Source organism: Argopecten irradians, chromosome 7 (genome assembly GCF_041381155.1).
Source record: "Argopecten irradians isolate NY chromosome 7, Ai_NY, whole genome shotgun sequence".
In the NCBI taxonomy this organism is placed as follows: domain Eukaryota; kingdom Metazoa; phylum Mollusca; class Bivalvia; order Pectinida; family Pectinidae; genus Argopecten; species Argopecten irradians.
In genome coordinates, this window is record NC_091140.1 from 39,275,830 (window position 1) to 39,296,315 (window position 20,486).

Consider the following 20,486-nt stretch of genomic DNA (forward strand, 5'->3'; position numbering starts at 1 on the left):
TATAGTGCCATTTATGAGTGATCGAACCCCGGCCCATTGTCTCCAGGATGTGAGATGTTGATGATAGGGCTATAATTAGGCTGTACAATTTCGGACAGTGAGGAAGAGAAAGTGACCTTTATTCAGCAGGCGTACAGCCAATCAACTAGCAAGAGAAACATATTATTTTTACATCCGTGTTCCTTTACTTGGAAGGACATTATTATCTGTCTATCTATGTGTGTTCATATTTAAGTATCAGGTGCTTATGTTCGAGTGGGTATAGTGTTGTGTGTACACTTACATTGTATGTATACTTGAATACCGGTATAATATACGCAAATATCGAATTGTATTAAATATTATACAAAAATTGCATACACAATCACTTATAAAACCAATATTTGTGAATTGTAATGAAATTGACATCAATGTGAAAACTACTTTACCGATACATATTTATTAAAGCAATGTGTAGACAGTCTTCCGTCCTCATCAGATCCAGTTTTTATTGAACAGGCTGTTGTTAGTCAGGCTTTGGCAAAGATTTATTAAACAAAATCGTCCAGTATGTGCCTATAATTTCTACTAAAGGTTTAGGGATAGCTGTGGTCAAGAGACTAAAAGTCCCATCTGATATCTAAACTTCCTCACTATATGATGAGCCCCAAAGTGACTTATCATCAAAGAAACTCACTTTTTTTTCTGCTGTCTATAGTATTTTGCAGTTTTTATTATTACCAAGCATCATTCAAAATATTGTGATTTTTCCACAATAAAACAAATTCAATAAAACGCAAATCAGACCCAAGTTCTCCTAAAACGTTATCTTTTCCTAGTTTTTTTCCCTCTAAAGTGATGACTTCACAAACTAAAACATCTGAAAAAGCTATCATAAAATATGACTGTGTTCTATGTTTAGACAAGTTAGTAGGTATTTGGGGATTACTGGGACAAAGCAAAGACATTTTATTTCATTAAACTGAGTTAAGATCGTTTTTAAACCTCCCATGACAATAGCATCACAATAAAATGTACACTAGAATATGTCTCTATAAAGCAGGTCACAAGGAAGTGTGGCCATTGGGACCTGTATAAAAAGAAACAGCAATCAAAAGCCAGCATATATACTTACCGACAGTAAAACACAGGCTAAATATAGCTATGAGGGATGTCTTCAAAAGTACAAGTATAGCAGTTGATTTTGAAGAGAAAGCTTTTTGAGCTACATAAATGGTTTAGGGACCATGTAAGTATAGACATACCATTCAGACAGTCTATCACAACATAAGACAAGTGAAGAAAAACATCTAGTTCTAAACCACAGGGACCTGGCACAGATTTTTTACCAACAGTATAATATATATATATATATATATATATGTTTTTATCACATAATCGGCCTGATATCCAGTGATTTCGCCCGTGTAATATTTTTGCGTATGTTACTAGTGTAATATGACCTGGGGCGATATTCATTGGCTGGAAATTCATTGTGACGTCAGACAGAAATAATAAAATGACGTCAGGATTACAATGACGGCCCCTTTGTGGGCCCCACCCCTCAGCCCCTAGGTGTCGGACCAGACTCATTTATATATAATATGATTGCCCTTTCCCAACAATGTTTCAAACCAAATTTGGTTGCCATCCATCAAAGGATGAAGGAGGAGTAAGAATTTAAAGCTTAAATTTAGAAATTTTCTCCTTTTGGGGCCCACCCCTCAGCCCCTAGGGGTCGGACAAGGCTCATTTATATAAAAAAATTTGTCCTTTCCCAATGATGTTTCACACCAAATATGGATGAAATTCATCCAAGGATGAAAGAGGAGTAGGATTTTAAAGCTTAAATTAAGAAAATTGCCCTTTTGGGGCACCACAACTCGGCCCCTAGGGATCGGACCAGACTCATTTATTTAAAATATGATTGTCCTTCCCCAATGATGTACTGAACGGTTAAGGAGGAGTAGCGTTTTAAATGTAAAAGTTTACGCACAACGCACGGCGCACAATGCACGGCGCACGAAGGACAAAGCACTATGACTATAGGTCATCCTGACCCTTTGGGTCAGATAACCTAAATATTCAACCATCTGATTTTATAATCTTTAATTTTGTTTTTCCGAATGTTCTGTCAACAGCTAAAAATAATATAAAATTATTTTAACTTATTGAATATACCAAGGTACATAAACATATTTACAGAGATCTCTTAATTATGTTATAACTACATGTTGTTAAAAACATCTCTAAAATTCGTGAAAGCTATGAAAAACTGTGAGCCAGCTGTTTTTAGCTCATTTTCAGACACCTGGCAAATTAATTTGAAAAGGTCATGATTGTTTGCCACAATGCTAACACTGATGAAGGTGGATGTATACTCTCAACACCTAGTCTTGTTAAAGATGCTCCACTGCTGACAAATGGTATTTTTTTCTCTATCAAAAACAGGAGCAGACAATTTGATATTTTTCTTCGGTTGCAAAAGTTACTTACTTCACACAATTAGCACCTTTGAAAAGTTTGAGCTTCTAATTTTATTTCAATATAGAAATATTAAAAATAATTAATTGCATCCCGAAAAAATTCCGAGACACCATCTCTAATATTGAACGAACTTCTGATTGCGCATGCACCAAAGGCAAACTAAATAATTTTATGTTACTTTTGTTTTAATTATATATATATACACACAATTAAGCACAAATTATTGTTCAAATTATGAACATCGTTTATGCTCTGTCGGCGGCGGGGCATCTTTAAATTTTGACTTCTTGTGCTAACCAAAGGCTGTATTTATATGTGGTAATTATCACTTTATCTACATGTATAACAGGCGAAGCATGTCATTTCTAATTGATATGGCCTTTATATTCCACTAACATAATACCAGACTCCCCACTCTCATTACTCCATTTTGTCCCCTCCTATAATGTAAAGTAATTATATGTACGGTGATGCTATAATAGATTTGTAATTATGTTGCCATCATTTAAGTCTGGCAAACTATTTCAGTTTCAAAGTAATTGTTTTTAACATCCATTGTATCGTGATGGCTTATATATCAAGTGTGTGCATGGTGTTTTTTGTGTTCTGATAAATGAGTAAGAGATCCTGTAATCTTTAGTATCGTGCCCACATGATTTGAATAGTAATCTGTGTTCTATAAACAAATGATTTGAATTGTAATCTGTGTTCTATAAACAAGTATTATTAAAAAATACAATTCATAAAGTGCCTTCTTTCTACCAGCAGCTACACATCTGTGAGTAGAACAAATATACATATCCTGCTAACTATGCTTACCAGCCGGGTACGAAATGTGTGCTAGTGAGCACTGCAGCAGAGAATCACTCCAACAAAATTTGCGACGCTTTTTATAGGTTCCCAATTATTCCAAGCTTATAGATGCATGTGTATATTATTTTTTGGTAAAACCAACATAACAATGAGGGCCTGTATTGCTCACCTGTTTTTTCTTTAATTTAGTAATTAGTGATGCAAAAGTCACAAAGACATATTTACCCCACGATTTGTTTAATTTTGAATCCAACCATATAATGATGCTACCATTGCATTATGGGTGCTATCCCACGCTTAGTTTCAGAGAAGAAGTCGTTTATATAGAAATAGCCAAATTGACTCCTTTTGACCCTGCCCCTCAGGCCCCTGTGGGGTCAGCCCCAATCATTTGTACAATTTGGAATCCCACCCTATAACGATACAACTATTGCATTATGAGTGCTATACCATGCTTAGTTTCAGAGAAAGAAGTCCTTTATATGGAAATAGCCTAATTGACCCCGTCCCTTAGCCCCCCGAGGGGGTCAGCCCCATCATTTGTACAATTTTGAATCCCAACCCTATAAGTATGCTACCATTGCATTTTGAGTGCTATCCCATGCTTAGTTTTACAGAAAAAGTCGTTTATATGGAAATAGCCAAATTGACTCCTTTTGACCCTGCCCCTCAGGCCCCTGTGGGGTCAGCCCAATCATTTGTACAATTTTGAATCCCCACCCTATAAGGATGCTACCATTGCATTATGAGTGATTTTCCATGCTCAATTGCAGAGAAGAAATCGTTCATATAGAAATAGTCAAATTGACCCCATCCCTCAGGCCCCTGGGGGGGTCAGCCCCATCATTTGTACAATTTTGAATCTCCACCCTATAAGGGTGCTACCATTGCATTATTAGTGCTATCCCATGTTTAGTTTCAGAGAAGAAGTCGTTTATATGGTCATCAGCCCCATCATTTTTACAATTTTTAGTCAGTTACTCATAAGGATGCTACCAGTCAAATTTTGTTGAATTCTGACCGGTGGTTATGCAGAAGAAGTTGATTGTTGACAGATGGACGGACGACGGGGTATGCTATTAGCTCACCTTGGTCCTTCGGATAACTGGCATACAAATGTGTGAATAGTCAAAATTGTTACTTTGCTCCACTTGCAGTAATTTCTTATAGCTCTAAAGATGACATCATCATGTCTAGAAGTCGTTAGAGCTGCAGCATTAATTAAAAAAAAAAAGTTTTTTTTGACACCAACATCTTTGGGAATTTATTTCGTTTTGTAGATCACCTGTGCAACTGAACTAAACATTGCATACAAACGGTAGAAAATAAACGATACAAAATATATAAATATATATACTTATATCCCACGATTTGGCCCATACAGAGCTGATACCAACACTTGTTATCAATAAAGCACATGTTATTGGACATTAACATTGTAGTTTTCCTCCACAGAAACTGTCACATACGTATTGGTATTCCATGTTATCAGGATGGTTGTGCACCAAAAACGCCATCAAATACATCACATCATTAAAGCAATTAACATTCACTGATTATCTATGTGGCCAAGGTGATATATAGAGCAATTGAGTCTACTACAGATTATGCTTAATTCTAATTTATATAGTGTGCTTTCACTAATTTTTATCTTTATTGTTGAGAGAGTGGTCTATAAAATTTCAAAACTGTAGATTTTCATTGACTGATGAATTTGTCAATTTCTGTCACAAAAGTTAGAGAGGCCATAAGAAGGATGATAATCACTCACAGTAGCATTTTAAATCTTCTCTCATCGTCTGGAGCTGATTATATTTTACATATCATAGAGTTATCGGAGTGTGACATCTTACTCCACACAGAATACACTGTAATTATCCTACACTCACCAATCATGTCAACTGATATTGACCCACAAGGGCAGATAACTCATTTGCAAAGACGGAATATCCAGAAAATAAGAACATGTTATTGTACAAAGTATTTTCCATGTAAAACTGTTACATACTTTATGTATAAGCAAGAAACTGAAAGTATCAAGGCATTAGATATGTCACAGATTTAAAGACTTTTGACCACAATGGCACTACACAATATTTATTGTTTGACTGAAGAATATGCGCCAGCTGCAGTTAAGATGGAGTCTGCATCCATGAAGCGTCACCGTAATAAATATACTGCTTGACAACCATTGCGACAGAGAAATCCTCCTCAAGGAATGTTACAATGTAGACTGAGGGTCATGAACTTTAACCTTTCTTGGTCAAGGCCATCAGAGTGAAGTTGAGTTCAGTGGGGTCCCTTTCCATGAACTTTTTAGTAACGTTGACAGCATCCTGAAAGTAAAATCAAAGTCTACATTTATCTATATGTAAGGTTGATGTCTCCTACATATATGTATACTTTATAAACATTTTAGGTCTCTTACAAGTATATGAAAGCAGTTAGAAAAAATAATTTAAGTCATAAATATTGATGGTGTTCTAATGAAAGTTTTTGGTGTACTGAGGCCATTCAAAACTGTCAGAAAATACTGCTTGTTTTAGGATATATCATATTGAAGAAAACTTTGATCCAAGACATTTGAGGAATTTTAGTAGCATGGTAGACAGATGAATGACATCTCACTGCTTATGTAGAGTTTGATTTCAACAAACAAAACACTTTTGAGCTATTCAATTAGGCTGCATTATTCTGTATTTGTATATCACAGAGGTATCCGAGTTTGAGAGCGTAACGTCATGCTTTTCAGAGAAAACGACGGGAGTTTCACAAAATAATGACTTCACAATAGATACCTATCGGCAAGGGAGCAGTGTCTGAAAGTGACTGTGAATTTTCCATAGTTCTATGGCCCCAGTCATTTTTTCATAGACCCGTTATATCACCACATACATATTTTGTTTTAAAAACTAAAGGATCGTAAGATTGATTGTTATACTAAAGCAACAAACACCAATGAAAATTGCTTAAATTTACGGATTTCTCATAATGAATATTATCATTTATCCTTGTCAAGCATTTCACTAAATATAGATCGAAATTAGAATTTGTCCATGGATACAGAATAAAAGAATTCTATGTCAAAATTGCATAGACAATAGGACCAACATGATAAGATTTTACATAGACCGACCAGATCTTCTATAGCCTCGGGCCATCGGACCACTTTTACTTGTGAACACTGAGGGAGGTAACTCTGCTATGTACAAAATAGAACTGTCTGTGAGACAGTAACAATGATGCCACTGACACCATTTGGGACATGACCAAGACTAAAGAGGACAGGACAGGGCAAAACAGACATGGAAACATTCTTATGATAATAATGCCCTTACCCTCCCCACCATTTCACAGCAGGAGCAGCATAAACAAGACAAATCGTGATTTTGATAAAGACAAAAGCATTAAGACACCATTATTGTTGAAAATCCTTAAGACTTTCTATACAGAACATTGACAAGGTGGCCATCTTGTTTACTGTGTGGTTATTTCAAGGTCACCTTCCCTTCTATATCAGAACATTGACAAGGTGGCCATCTTGTTTACTGTGTGGTTATTTCAAGGTCACCTTCCCTTCTATATCACAAACATTGACAAGGTGGCCATCTTGTTTACTGTGTGGTTATTTCAAGGTCACCTTCCCTTCTATATCACAACATTGACAAGGTGGCCATCTTGTTTACTGTGTGGTTATTTCAAGGTCACCTTCCCTTCTATATCACAACATTGACAAGGTGGCCATCTTGTTTACTGTGTGGTTATTTCAAGGTCACCTTCCCTTCTATATCACAACATTGACAAGGTGGCCATCTTGTTTACTGTGTGGTTATTTCAAGGTCACCTTCCCTTCTATATTACAACATCGACAAGGTGGCCATCTTGTTTTTCTGTGTGGTTATTTCAAGGTCACCTTCCCTTATCTACCAGAACATTGGCAAGGTGGCCATCTTGTTTACTGTGTGGTTATTTCAAGGTCACCTTCCCTTCTATATCAGAACATTGACAAGGTGGCCATCTTGTTTACTGTGTGGTTATTTCAAGGTCACCTTCCCTTTTATATCACAACATTGACAAGGTGGCCATCTTGTTTACTGTGTGGTTATTTCAAGGTCACCTTCCCTTCTATACCAGAACATTGACAAGGTGGCCATCTTGTTTACTGTGTGGTTATTTCAAGGTCACCTTCCCTTCTATATTACAACATCGACAAGGTGGCCATCTTGTTTACTGTGTGGTTATTTCAAGGTCACCTTCCCTTATATACCAGAACATTGACAAGGTGGCCATCTTGTTTACTGTGTGGTTATTTCAAGGTCACCTTCTTCCCTTCTATATCAGAACATTGACAAGGTGGCCATCTTGTTTACTGTGTGGTTATTTCAAGGTCACCTTCCCTTCTATATCAGAACATTGACAAGGTGGCCATCTTGTTTACTGTGTGGTTATTTCAAGGTCACCTTCCCTTCTATATCAGAACATTGACAAGGTGGCCATCTTGTTTACTGTGTGGTTATTTCAAGGTCACCTTCCCTTCTATATCAGAACATTGACAAGGTGGCCATCTTGTTTACTGTGTGGTTATTTCAAGGTCACCTTCCCTTCTATATCAGAACATTGACAAGGTGGCCATCTTGTTTACTGTGTGGTTATTTCAAGGTCACCTTCCCTTCTATATCAGAACATTGACAAGGTGGCCATCTTGTTTACTGTGTGGTTATTTCAAGGTCACCTTCCCTTCTATACCAGCCATCACTAATCCCTCTAACCATTGAGTTTTCTTAGTAATCCAACAATCCACACACCACCGGTGCACACAGCGCCAGTTTCAGTAAGATTAGCAAGTGTGTAAGGTTAATCTGATTATAGTTAAACAAACTGTCAAGAGGCTTAAAAGAGGATACATGGTACATTGTGTAATGACATAACAACTATGTAACGACGAAAAACAACATCCTTGTAGAACTGTAAGGTGTAAAAATTGATAAAATGATGGAGGCGAAATAATCCCCTCAAAGGATTACATAGAAAAAGATTTTATGACCCAACTTGACAGGCATACCCCCCCCCCCCATTTTTTTTAGATGTTCCTGGACGTGATGCCTACATTCCTTTTGAAGCTGTACATAAGATTACAGGTGATGATTGTTTCATCTACAGAATTTTCAATTACTTTACGTCGGGAGACCGAGTAATAATGTACATTCAAATTGTGACACAGTTAAATATAAGTGCAACATGTAATGTACAATTTAAACTCAAGCAAGTGCAACATATTATATAACAAATACTCGTGTTTTCTACAAGAACTATTTTAAAGTACATTGATATAGCACAGTATGTAAGTTTATAGTAATGGATACCAGTGCAGACAGGCCAGATCAGTGAACAGTAAATAGAAGCTAGACTTGTTCTACCTAGCACGCACTAATTCATCTCTGATGCCACAAAAACAATTCAGGCTTGAATGAACTGAGTATGAATGTGCCATACTCAGGTGGGTGGGTTTGTGTATTGGAGTCAGTCATTTAGTCTCAATATTTATATATATATGTATGCCACTACTTACTGGGTACACAAAGTCAGTGTAATAAATCCCATTTACCTGAAACCTAATACTAAATGTACTGATGTCAGGCTGATGATTTAAACCATGAATTACTTGTACATGAACAAACAAAAGAAGCTACTCTGCCAATATTCTACAATTTATTTGACCTTTACAAAAGAAAATTTAACAAGAAAAAATTTCAGTTAAAATTGACCAACACTCAAGGTTCTACAAAGATAACATCATTTAATTGAAACTCAAGTCAGGAATTTAAGTAAATGTATTTCTGGGTTGCTATAATTAGGTGAAATTATTTGACTGTAAAGTACCCCCCAGCCAGGGCTCAAAGAACCTGTTCACCTTGAAGGTTGTTTTGAACATTTGGCCAAAGTTTGATATGTATTTCGGTATAAACAGCATATTTGTGGTTTTAGAACAGGAAATAGAAACCACAGCTTGGTCAAGGCCTGCTGGTTCTCATGGTCTGGGACAAAGAAATGCCTGGTTGTCAGGGCCACCTTGTCATCTGTGGATCTCTCCTTGCTTACAAATGAAGCAATGCTCAGATACCCCCACAACCATTTGATAACATAAATTACTCCCGATTTAAATGTCATTTGAAGGCAGCTGTAGATTTGGACCTATGTAAATCTGACAGCAGATCTAAGAAGATTTCACAGACAATGAGTAGAAGTTTCTGGTTTTTCCAGAATGTTTTTAACACTACAGCAGGTTTTATAAATAGCTTGAGAGTGATATAGAGAGGTTCACCGACTGTGGTTGTCTGTGGGAATGTTACAAACATACTAAAGTACTATGTAGTTTCACCCCCGCTTATCAATATCACAAAATAAAGTACATATTAATAAAATATCGCAAAGTCATTCTGAATATATAAAGCCGTGCTACTGGTGAACTACATCAATTCTGTTTAATATATATACATTATACATGTAACATATTTACAAATAAATCATGAAAATCGTAAGAAATCCACAACATTCTCAGATGTGTATGTGAAGATAATGACTACCTTTAGCCTGAAAAATGTATATATCTTTCTGCTCACCCGGTAAACAATGTACCGTCTTCGACCCAATAAGTGCCCAGGGTGTTTAAAAATTGAAAAAAATGAAAAGATGCTAATAAGACGAAATTATTGCAAATCTAGACAGTTTTTTGTAGTTTTTGTCTTTATTTATGTGTGGACAATCAAAATCGAGGCCTCAAAAAGAGGAAGGGCACTTATAGGGACATGGGCGCTTATTGGGTCGAATACGGTAATAACTGATCCAGACAACTTGTACTTAAATATGTTTAAGTGAAAAGCATAGGAATCAACATGAGAGAATTATAAAGCAATTACGTGTAAAATATATGTGGTCAACTTGTGTTTTATTTGTTTTACAAAATGTTGTAAAGTATTGATACATCAGTAAATTAATTGTGTTCATTGTCTCTGTCAACTTTTGTCTATTAATTAAAACTATCACTAATTAGTAAGAGAGTTGAAATTGATAACTAGACCACCCAATGAGGAATTTAACTAGGACTACCCAAACATATTATGTAGACAAGTACTAGAGAAATTTAAGACATTTTATGTAAAGGCTGGATATTAATGACTGCAAATAGAGGATCTTACATGCGTGGCGCTATGTGATATGGAATTTATCAAACAAGTTCAATAATTTTAAAGGCTCATATGGCATATCTAATTATTTAACGAGTTTGATAAATTTAATATCACATAGACACAAATGTAAGATTCTATTTATCACATAACTTTTATTTATAAAAATATAAGTAAAACATTTGATTTTGTCTCTATAATATAAAATAGTAGAAATCTGGCTTGGATTCCACGTTTCCGTCTACTGAGACAATCATGCGAAACTTAAAATAAATCTGGTTGGTTTACAGTGTAATATGCTTTGTATGACGTAAGTTATATTTTGTTTAATGACAAATAAATTTGACAATATAGATACAATATACACACTCATTTCCAACAGGATCTCGTCAAGTTGCTGTGAATGATTCAGCATTAAATGCTGTAAAAATGTCATGTTACCAACAAGATTTTGATAGAAATCTTGAGGAAGACAGCTAGCAGAAAGCCGTGCGGTTATATATACTTTAAATACAGATTTATGACCCAGCCTCACTTACATGTACTAAGTGAGACATTGTAAATCAGTGCTATATGCAATGGTATATGGCCCAACATCATGCAATATGCATGTCAGTACATTGGTGAGGACAAGCACTGAGGTCTTGGCTGTCCTATAAAGTCGGCTGAGCCTTTAAAAGCTTCGCCAGATCTATTTATACTGGCCTGGAACACTGTACAGACAAGTCTACTATATATAGCGGTAACCTTTTTACTTATCTCCACATACAGTACACACACCAAACACGAACATTCCATTCCGAGAACATTTCAGGAAAAGAAATGTCAACACAATAGAATAAAGAGGAATATTTTATTAAGATAGTAATAGTGTATAATATAATTGCATATTTTTATGAAAAGATCAATGACTGTAATTTAATTTGGCAGTTCTGATGCTAGTATTGTGACAAGATAATGTGTGCACAGGAAAACGTTTCAATATGTAACCCACACCATTGCTCTAGGTTTTTGGAATCATATGTGATTTCTCAGTATCCCATCCCTGGTTACATTTCAGATACCGGTACTAATATACATATAGGAGCTGAAATGTCTAAATATTTATTGATGACTACACCTGATGAAAGCTGAAAGGTTAAGATATTGGCCCAAGATGTCATATATATTTGGTCCATTTCGAAATGTACAGAATAAATGTACAATCAACATGGAAGCTGATTTTATCTTTTTTTATACACTTTGTTTGTTGATCAGGTGTCATGGAATATCTAGCCCTCATCTCTGGTCTTTAAAGTGGTCAAGCGAAATCTTTGACACCAAAACCTTGACCACTGTCAATCAAAACCTAATGAGCTATGGGCCTGTATGTTATGATTGGTTTGGACATTCCAGATGACCTGAATGGCCGGAATGTAGATGAAATATGGATCAAGTTAACAATGACCACCAAGATAACTATAGTTACATCTACAAAAGGTCAGAGAAAATTATCTAGCTGACCGCACTATGCAAGGAGGGGCTAGTATATAAACAATGTGAGTGAGTGGACAGAGCCGCTGACCATTATCACGATCCTAATTAGATCAGGGCATGTGGGTGGAGAGATCTTGGGGAGGTATGATACTACAGATATCCAACAGCTCGTTTAATTATCACAGTTCTTATGATATTGAAGAAAATTATATTAGTTATCCTTTTCAGCAAAACACAAGACTTACTGGTAGGGTTTTGTGATTATGTAATGCCACAAAAACTTCAACAGTGAATATTAATTTTTGATATCAAATAGTTAATGAGAATAGCAGGGATTGGGAATTTTAAGGAATGCTCCTTAGCTTAAGATTGTTTCCCTAACTTCTTTAATGCTTCCCTATGGGGAATTTTAAGTTAAGGGATTTCTTAAATTTAAGGAATGTTCGTGAATCTGGGCCCATGCAGATTCCATCTATTTGGAATTTGAACTTATATAATTAGAATCACATGTCTGTGTTTTGTGTTAAAGTAGCATATCTGTTTAAGATATGCATATATGTAGGCATTGGTAATTGCTGTTATTGCAAAGCGAATTAATCAAGTCTTAAACTTTTCAGATTTAAATTTATTTATGGTACGGTCTAAGTAAGACAATTATATAACAATTTTTAAAATGTGGTTCTTCAATTTCTTAATTAGAAGTTTTAGATATGGCAACAATATATATCTCATATACATATGTTATAATAAAATGCAAAAAGAAATCATGAAACAATTTCTTGAATTAATATCAAAATTCAGTAATTGTCTTTTAATGACCTCACTATTGCTAGTGATGGAGCGTTAGGAATCCAAGTGTTAGTAAAGCACCCTATGCACCTTATAATTGGAAACAAAAGCGATCAGTAACGACATTGATATGGTGTAAGTATGTTGGCAAGTGTATGCCAGTTGGTGGTACACAAGTGAGCAGTGAGTCACAGATCATAATCACAAAATCAGCCAAAAAACACCACTGCTGGAATCCGAAATTTTGGGGTTTTCCAAGTTGGCGTACATACGTAAATGCTGATGACTGCTGATGACTGTAGGATTCAGACTCTCTTTGATGTTTGTTATTCCACATTCTTTTAAAATATTAGAAATCCAAGAAATGATAAAGTTCTTAATCATTTGAGTGTGACGTTTTGAAGACTTGAAACAGTTATGTAAGTCCAAATCTTGATGAATATCAGTTTTTTGAGAGTTATACTGCATCATAACTGCACATTAGGAGGGCAACGAGTGGGAAATCTTATCCAATCAAAAACATTGACTCTACTCAAATAATAGTCTTCTGTATAATTAATTTCAAACATCAAAAACCATGTGTTTTAAGAAAGTGAAGTGCATATTTTGGATGTTGTCTTGACAATTAGCTGTAATGTGACTGGTGTGTATGAGTCAGACCGATCACTTGTTGGCACTAATTGGAGACAGACCCTACTGATACAGGAGGTCTATAACTAATATCAACTATATTTTATACAATTCAAACAATCAACCTACTTTCTACACTTCAAACAATTCAAACCACTCGGCGATATTGGTTCCTAGTCCCAACCTTTTAATTAATTCAACATATCTACCATACATTGAATAAAGCTCAAGCCAGTCAGTTCAGTGTAACTGAACCCCAAAATTGAAGAAATTACCGGTACAACACAAAAGGAATTGTGCATGTAGACAACACTTGGAAGTATGGCGAGTTGTGACCACAGTTTAAACCTTTGTTGTATGGCGAGTTGTGATCACAGTTTAAACCTTTGTTGTATGGCGAGTTGTGACCACAGATTAAACCTTTGTTGTATGGCAAGTTGTGACCACAGTTTAAACCTTTAATTTTTTATTGTATGGCGAGTTGTGACCACAGTTTAAACCTTTGTTGTATGGCGAGTTGTGACCACAGTTTAAACCTTTGTTGTATGGCGAGTTGTGATCACAGTTTAAACTTTTGTTGTATGGTGAGTTGTGATCACAGTTTAAACTTTTGTTGTATGGTGAGTTGTGACTACAGTTTAAACCTTTGTTGTATGGCGAGTTGTGACCACAGTTTAAACCTTTGTTGTATGGCGAGTTGTGACCACAGTTTAAACCTTTGTTGTATGGCGAGTTGTGACCACAGTTTAAACCTTTGTTGTATGGCGAGTTGTGATCACAGTTTAAACTTTTGTTGTATGGTGAGTTGTGACTACAGTTTAAACCTTTGTTGTATGGCGAGTTGTGACCACAGTTTAAACCTTTGTTGTATGGTGAGTTGTGATCACAGTTTAAACTTTTTTTGTATGGTGAGTTGTGACTACAGTTTAAACCTTTGTTGTATGGCGAGTTGTGACCACAGTTTAAACCTTTGTTGTATGGCGAGTTGTGACCACAGTTTAAACCTTTGTTGTATGGCGAGTTGTGACCACAGTTTAAACCTTTGTTGTATGGCGAGTTGTGACCACAGTTTAAACCTTTGTTGTATGGCGAGTTGTGACCACAGTTTAAAATTTTTGTTGATGGTGATTGTATTCTTTGTAATTAATTAGCACGAAATAAGTTGTAATAGGAATCTTTATTAAAACAGGTAAAGAACTTATCTTTACTTTTTCATCTACGCTATTGATTTATTTCCTTTAAACAATTATCTGATTGCCAACATTTTGTTTACAGATTGAAGATAGATATTGTAAAATGACGATGAGAATATTGGCATTTTATACCTCCACAGATATAAAATGACCAGCTTTACATGTGGAGAGGAACAAACATTGATAGAGATGGAAGCAGCAGTGCCATCCAGACAACTACGTAGATACAACCATGCAATGTCACTAAAGCCCCTCTGTATCAATTCTCATCAGACAGGAGATTTTTCAGAAAAAATAAAAACATCTTTCACATCTACATAGCATCAGCTACCATGTGCAATGTCAAAGCCTGTAGTACTATTGATTTTTGAGATCTCCAGTAACTAAGTCTGGCCAGAGTAATATTAGATCCATATGTAGTATGCATACTAATCTAACTATCATTAGCCTATAGTTTCAAATGTAAGCTTGCTAATTGAATGTTAATTTTTGAATGAAATAAGTAATTGATCTAACAAGCATACCCCTCCTCCTTTTTCAGGTCTTGATTTCATCTTACTCAAAGATGCAGACTAAAACTATGAAAACTGTACCTATAGCTTTCTCTATTTGATTTCTTTTAAAAAATGATTAATGGCAAACTTTGTATAGACATTTTGTGAAAGTTTAGTCCTATTTTCATACTCAGGAATCAAGAAGAGCTTTTAATATTCTATTTACCACTAAAAATTACAAACATTTTGAGAATGACAATACTTAAAATGCATAGGCTCTACTTTTACAAAATGTACAAGTAATTTGAAAATTATTTTTGGCATTACTGCCAAAAATCTTTGTATGAACATCTACAGTGAAGTAAAATGAGTGCATATACGGTCAGACCATAAAGTCAAGTTGTGGTCTACAATTTCATTTCACATTTTTAGAGTGTACTAGGTTCTTCATATATGTTCCCATCTAAAATTCATAAGGCATAAAAAAACCAAGAATTTTACAGTGCATAAATTCTGTGTTGCAACAAATGTTTATAAAACATCCCGTCTAAAATTCATAAGGCATAAAAAAATCAAGAATTTTACAGTGCATAAATTCTGTGTTGCAACAAATGTTTATAAAACATCCCGTCTAAAATTCATAAGGCATAAAAAAAACAAGAATTTTACAGTGCATAAATTCTGTGTTGCAACAAATGTTTATAAAACATCATAGGTGCATGTCTGCCTGTCCATTTGAATGATTTTCACAGCTTTATGTTCATCAAACCTGGTGGTTTTCAATATATTACCGAAGAAAAAATAACATGTCAAAATTTGGCCCAGTCACAGCACATGTAATTTTAATTGGCACAATTATTATTTTTTCCACAACTGTATAGGTAATCACATTTAAGACCATATAAATTTTTTTTTTTTTTTTAGTTTGAACACTAAACAAAACTAAATCTGAGTTAATTTTGTAAATTTCGTAGAATGCTGTAAAGCAGACATTCCATTTAGATAAGACATGTTATTAAAACTATTAGATTCAGATAAGATAGTCTAAATAAGACTACATGTAATTGATTAACTCATTGAAATCTATGTGACAGAAGAAAAGGTGGTCTAGTCGAGGCCAATGACTTATCTATAGGCCGACGATCGGGTAAATTAAAACAGAAAGTCTTTATTGGTATTCACGGTGATCTGCACCATGATTCGTAAAATGGTTTTAAGAAATTAGAATTACATGGAACTTCTTCAACCATTTTCACTGATGAACATTACTTATAGAAATCCCAGACTTAGAATTCTTAACAGTTTGTAATACAGTGTTGATTTTAACAGGTTCCCAGTCGGTGAGTAATATATTTTCCAATTTTAAATCTTAAAAGTGAAAAAAAAAAAATTGTTAGTAAAAACATTTTTTCTAACGCCTCCACTATCAAACTAACACATGTATAATTATGGTGAAAGCCCTTATCTAGTACTTTATTAAGATATCTTAACCACATGTTAGAATTAATTTTATACAATTTAAAACAGTTTTGGTGATTTGATGGACTGAAAAGAATTTGATCTTTTAACAAATAAATCACTTTTTACCAGATAATCTCACTTTGACAATATCTGATAAACAAATGTAAGATTGATTAAAAAATCTATGATTGCCAGCTACGCGTCCTGTTTGCTATAATGTCAGTTCATTTGATAAGCTACCCTCGATAATGATGTATTGATTTATTTCACAGCACTTAAAATATATTGTGTGGTAGGGTTAACAAGTACTCGAGGAAGGTGATAATGCAAGGGAGGTAACTCTCATAATCGCTAATGATTGTTACTACATTGTAGAATTATTTCATTTAGTTTTTAATTCAATCTATCTTAAATGAAATAAGTAAAATGACACCCTGTTTGTCCTGTTTCTATGGAGACAAAAAACATTTTGTATAGGCTATGTAAAAAAACAAAAAATTTTTGTAGGCCAAGAATGATATTGACTACCAGAAAAGTGTCGTATACAGGCGTCTGTTATGAAAGACTGTAAATTCTATAAAAGCAGAAAGTAATCCCAACAATGAACTGATGCTAGTATGTATTAAGTTCACTAGGAGAAATGGTGGAATCTGGTGATTCTGTCTTACTGTCCAAGTTTTACTCCCCAGGGAGCCATTTTTGTTTTGAACACCTGATGAGCCTTGGTTGTATGTACTATAAATGTTTGATGTTAATCTTCTGAGACAGTAGCTAACCCAAGACGTTGTGATCAACTAACCTAATAGCTGTGATGTTATAAACATAGGTGCTCTTCTAACCCAAATTACCCAATCTCTTAACTTTGATAGTCCAATTACAAAACATTTCTAATGAGTCAGGAGTCCCTCGATCATAACATCGGAAGACATTCTGCAAATGATGTCTACACAATGTTTCCAAAGAACAGTCGCTGTTGAAAGGAATGGGTATCAAGAATTTTTGGTTTGGTTTGTTTAGTTTTACGTCCTATTAACAGCCAGGGTCATGTAAGGACATGCCAGGTTTGTTGGTGGAGGAAAGCCGGAGTACCCGGAGAAAAACCACCGGCCAGCGGTCAGTACCTGGCAACTGCCCCACATGGGATTCGAACCCGCATCCCAGAGGTGGAGGGCTTGTGGTAATATGTCGGGACATCTTAACCACTCGGCCACCGCGGCCCCAAAGGGTATCAAGAAAGATGTTCAGAAAATTACCTGCATCCTTAACAAAGCTTGGGTCATATTTTCAGTGAATCTTATGACACGACACATATGATTCATATCAATTAAAAATGTTGTTAAATGTGCCATTACTGTATAGCCATACTGGTGATGTCATGATGTAACCGACAGTCAGTTAATTGGTAACACTTTCGATTATAGATGATCGATAATAAAATTTCATATTCAATCATCTCTCTTTCCCATTCTACATAATAATAAAAGTCCATATTAAAGAAAAACTAGAAATATGTCTGTTAGACATTAAGTGCTCGCTAACTACTTCCTAACCTTAGTTTCCAGTATGAAATAATCCTCGGCAACAGGTGTCCCCGTGTACATAGCACTTTCGCTCATTATCTGTGGAACTATTGCAAGGAGATGGTTTACACCCTTGGTGTATTGTAATAGATACATTCCTTTACTTCATCAGAACTTTAAATGTGAAATACCTTTGAACTTTGTTAAGTGTGTTCTTTGTTACATAGAAGCGTGTTTATTACTATATAGATATTGATACGATAGACTCAAGACTTGATTCGCTGTTCAAAATAGTCGTCCGCTAGAACACTGTCTAGTCTCTGTGCACATGGTGACTCACCTGTGCCACGCTTGAACGCCTTTCTGGGGTACATTAGATCTAGAGCTCAGACACCCAGACTGATATTTTATATTGTCTTTTTTTTGTTTCACTCGTATGATAATGCGCTTCACAATGCGTCTATTTATCGACTATTTGAACCTTTTTAATACATCATCGGTGAGGTGCTTGGATTTCTTGAGCGATACAAGCGTTTTTATGTTTATACGCTTCCAGTTCCATAATCCTTTATCGACTATTTAAACCTTAATGCACATCGGTGTACAAAATCGGTGAGGTGCTTGAATATATAGAGAGATGCAAGCGTTTTTATGATTATACGCTTCCAGTTCCAAACGTATTTTTGTGATAAGTGTTTAATCCAGGTACGTTCTTGATTACTGACAATTGCCTATGTAAATCGTTGCAAAAGAGTTAATATTTAATTTATGTTTATGAAATCATAAGCTGTGTATGTAACCATAAGCCAAAGACCAACAGAATATAGTTATTCAATACGTAGATCTCACTTCCGGTATTTCATGCGCACTAGGCATAACGGATGTACACAGACTCTACACACGACAAGGAAAACAATAGGGCGAGCGTACTTCTGCTCGCCCTAAAAAAACCCAAAAAAACAAGAATTATTTTTCCATGATATTGACACCATGTATGCTATGATAGTAGAACAGAACTTCACCAAGTCTTACTAAGATCAGATTTAGATAAAATTTGTCAAAAAAAAAGACAAAAAATTATTCTCAAGTCCAACAAACATGTGTTTCAACCCAAAAGTACTAGAACCAGTAAAATATTCTTTGTGTATATAGTGTTCGGATAATACAAACTGTTATCCAAAGTTTATCAGCATGATTTCTCACAAATTCTCAAACTCCACTAAAAATTCTCACTTACCTGTAGTAGACTGTCAGAACTGGTTGCTCCATGACAAATAGGAGCATCACAGCTTCCATCTAAAAAAATACATTTAAAAGATATTTAAATTTAAAATAAATGATTCTACCATGTTTTTGATTAATTACTCAGACCATTACTTAAATCTCTAAGCGTCAAAGACACTTAAAGGAAAATTTAGGCCCTTTTTGGTCCCCATAATCCATCAGTCTTTTTTTTTTAAACCCAAAAATGTTCAGAAATTAAGATTAAATATTTGAAATATTTGGTACATCTCTGATTCATTGATAAAGAGTTTTCTAATTTTGCAGCATTGGTAACATTTCAAATTATCTAATTAATTAAGTGAAATTAAAAATCTGGTAATTTTTTCCATATTTTTTTCAATTAAAAAACAAGTTTTTGTCTTAAAACATTAAAGCACTTTTCAATATTTTCTGAGAATATATGTGTAGGCACTTACGTTATACCTTTCAGAGAATTATAAAGTTTGTTCAAGCATGTACTTTAGATTTCCAAATGGAAAACACCGCAAAAATTGGTCAATATTGACATAATTTATTTATGTTTAGGATAGTAACTATAGCAACTGTACTCAAATTCAACAATTTGTTCACTTAATAACAGGTTAAAAAACAGTGACAGATTTTGGGTCCAAAAAGGCATCAACCTAACATACAGTGGAACTCGGTTAAAACCCCGAGTTATCCGAGTGTTCGAATTAAGCGAGTTCTCATGTCTACTGACGATATCTTTACTTGGTATATCTAGACTAGTTCCATGTCGTAAAATGATGTAAACAAGAGAGATGTCAAAATCGCTGACGGTAGTTGCAAAATTATAAAAATAAAACCGAGATATATATTTTGAAATGCTGTTCTACAGCACATTTATGAAAAAGAAAATCGGCATTTTCGGCGAACTCGTTGTCCAAAAAATCTCATTTCGATTTATAAGAACATTTTATGTATGATTTTTGTCATTTGGACCCAAAATTTACTTCGTAATATCCGTGTTCCTTGAGTTTTCCGAATTCAAATTATCCGAGTTCTTTAAATAAAGATAAAGTGGGAATTCGGCCGGGACCAGCAAAGTACTTCGTATTAAGCCGGGTTGTCGAATTATCCGAGTTCGTATCAACCAAGTTCCACTGTATAGTTATTTGTGATCAGTATACTTGTAACCGTGACTTAAGGTCACTCATAAAATCTTGGTACTACGAT

The 20,486-nt window shown here is 35.0% G+C and overlaps 1 protein-coding gene across 1 annotated transcript in view; it reads right to left on the reverse strand.

The window, feature by feature from the left end:
• Positions 1–4,514: 4,514 nt before the first annotated feature.
• The window catches only part of LOC138328410 (ubiquitin carboxyl-terminal hydrolase-like), a 32,342-nt gene continuing 16,370 nt past the window's right edge, over positions 4,515–20,486 (reverse strand). The window contains exons 8-9 of the mRNA XM_069275211.1: positions 19,264–19,322; positions 4,515–5,615 (exon numbers count right to left, since the gene is read on the reverse strand). Coding sequence (XP_069131312.1) covers positions 5,529–5,615; positions 19,264–19,322 — 146 coding nt within the window. The 3' untranslated portion in view covers positions 4,515–5,528. The remainder of the gene's footprint in view (positions 5,616–19,263; positions 19,323–20,486) is intronic.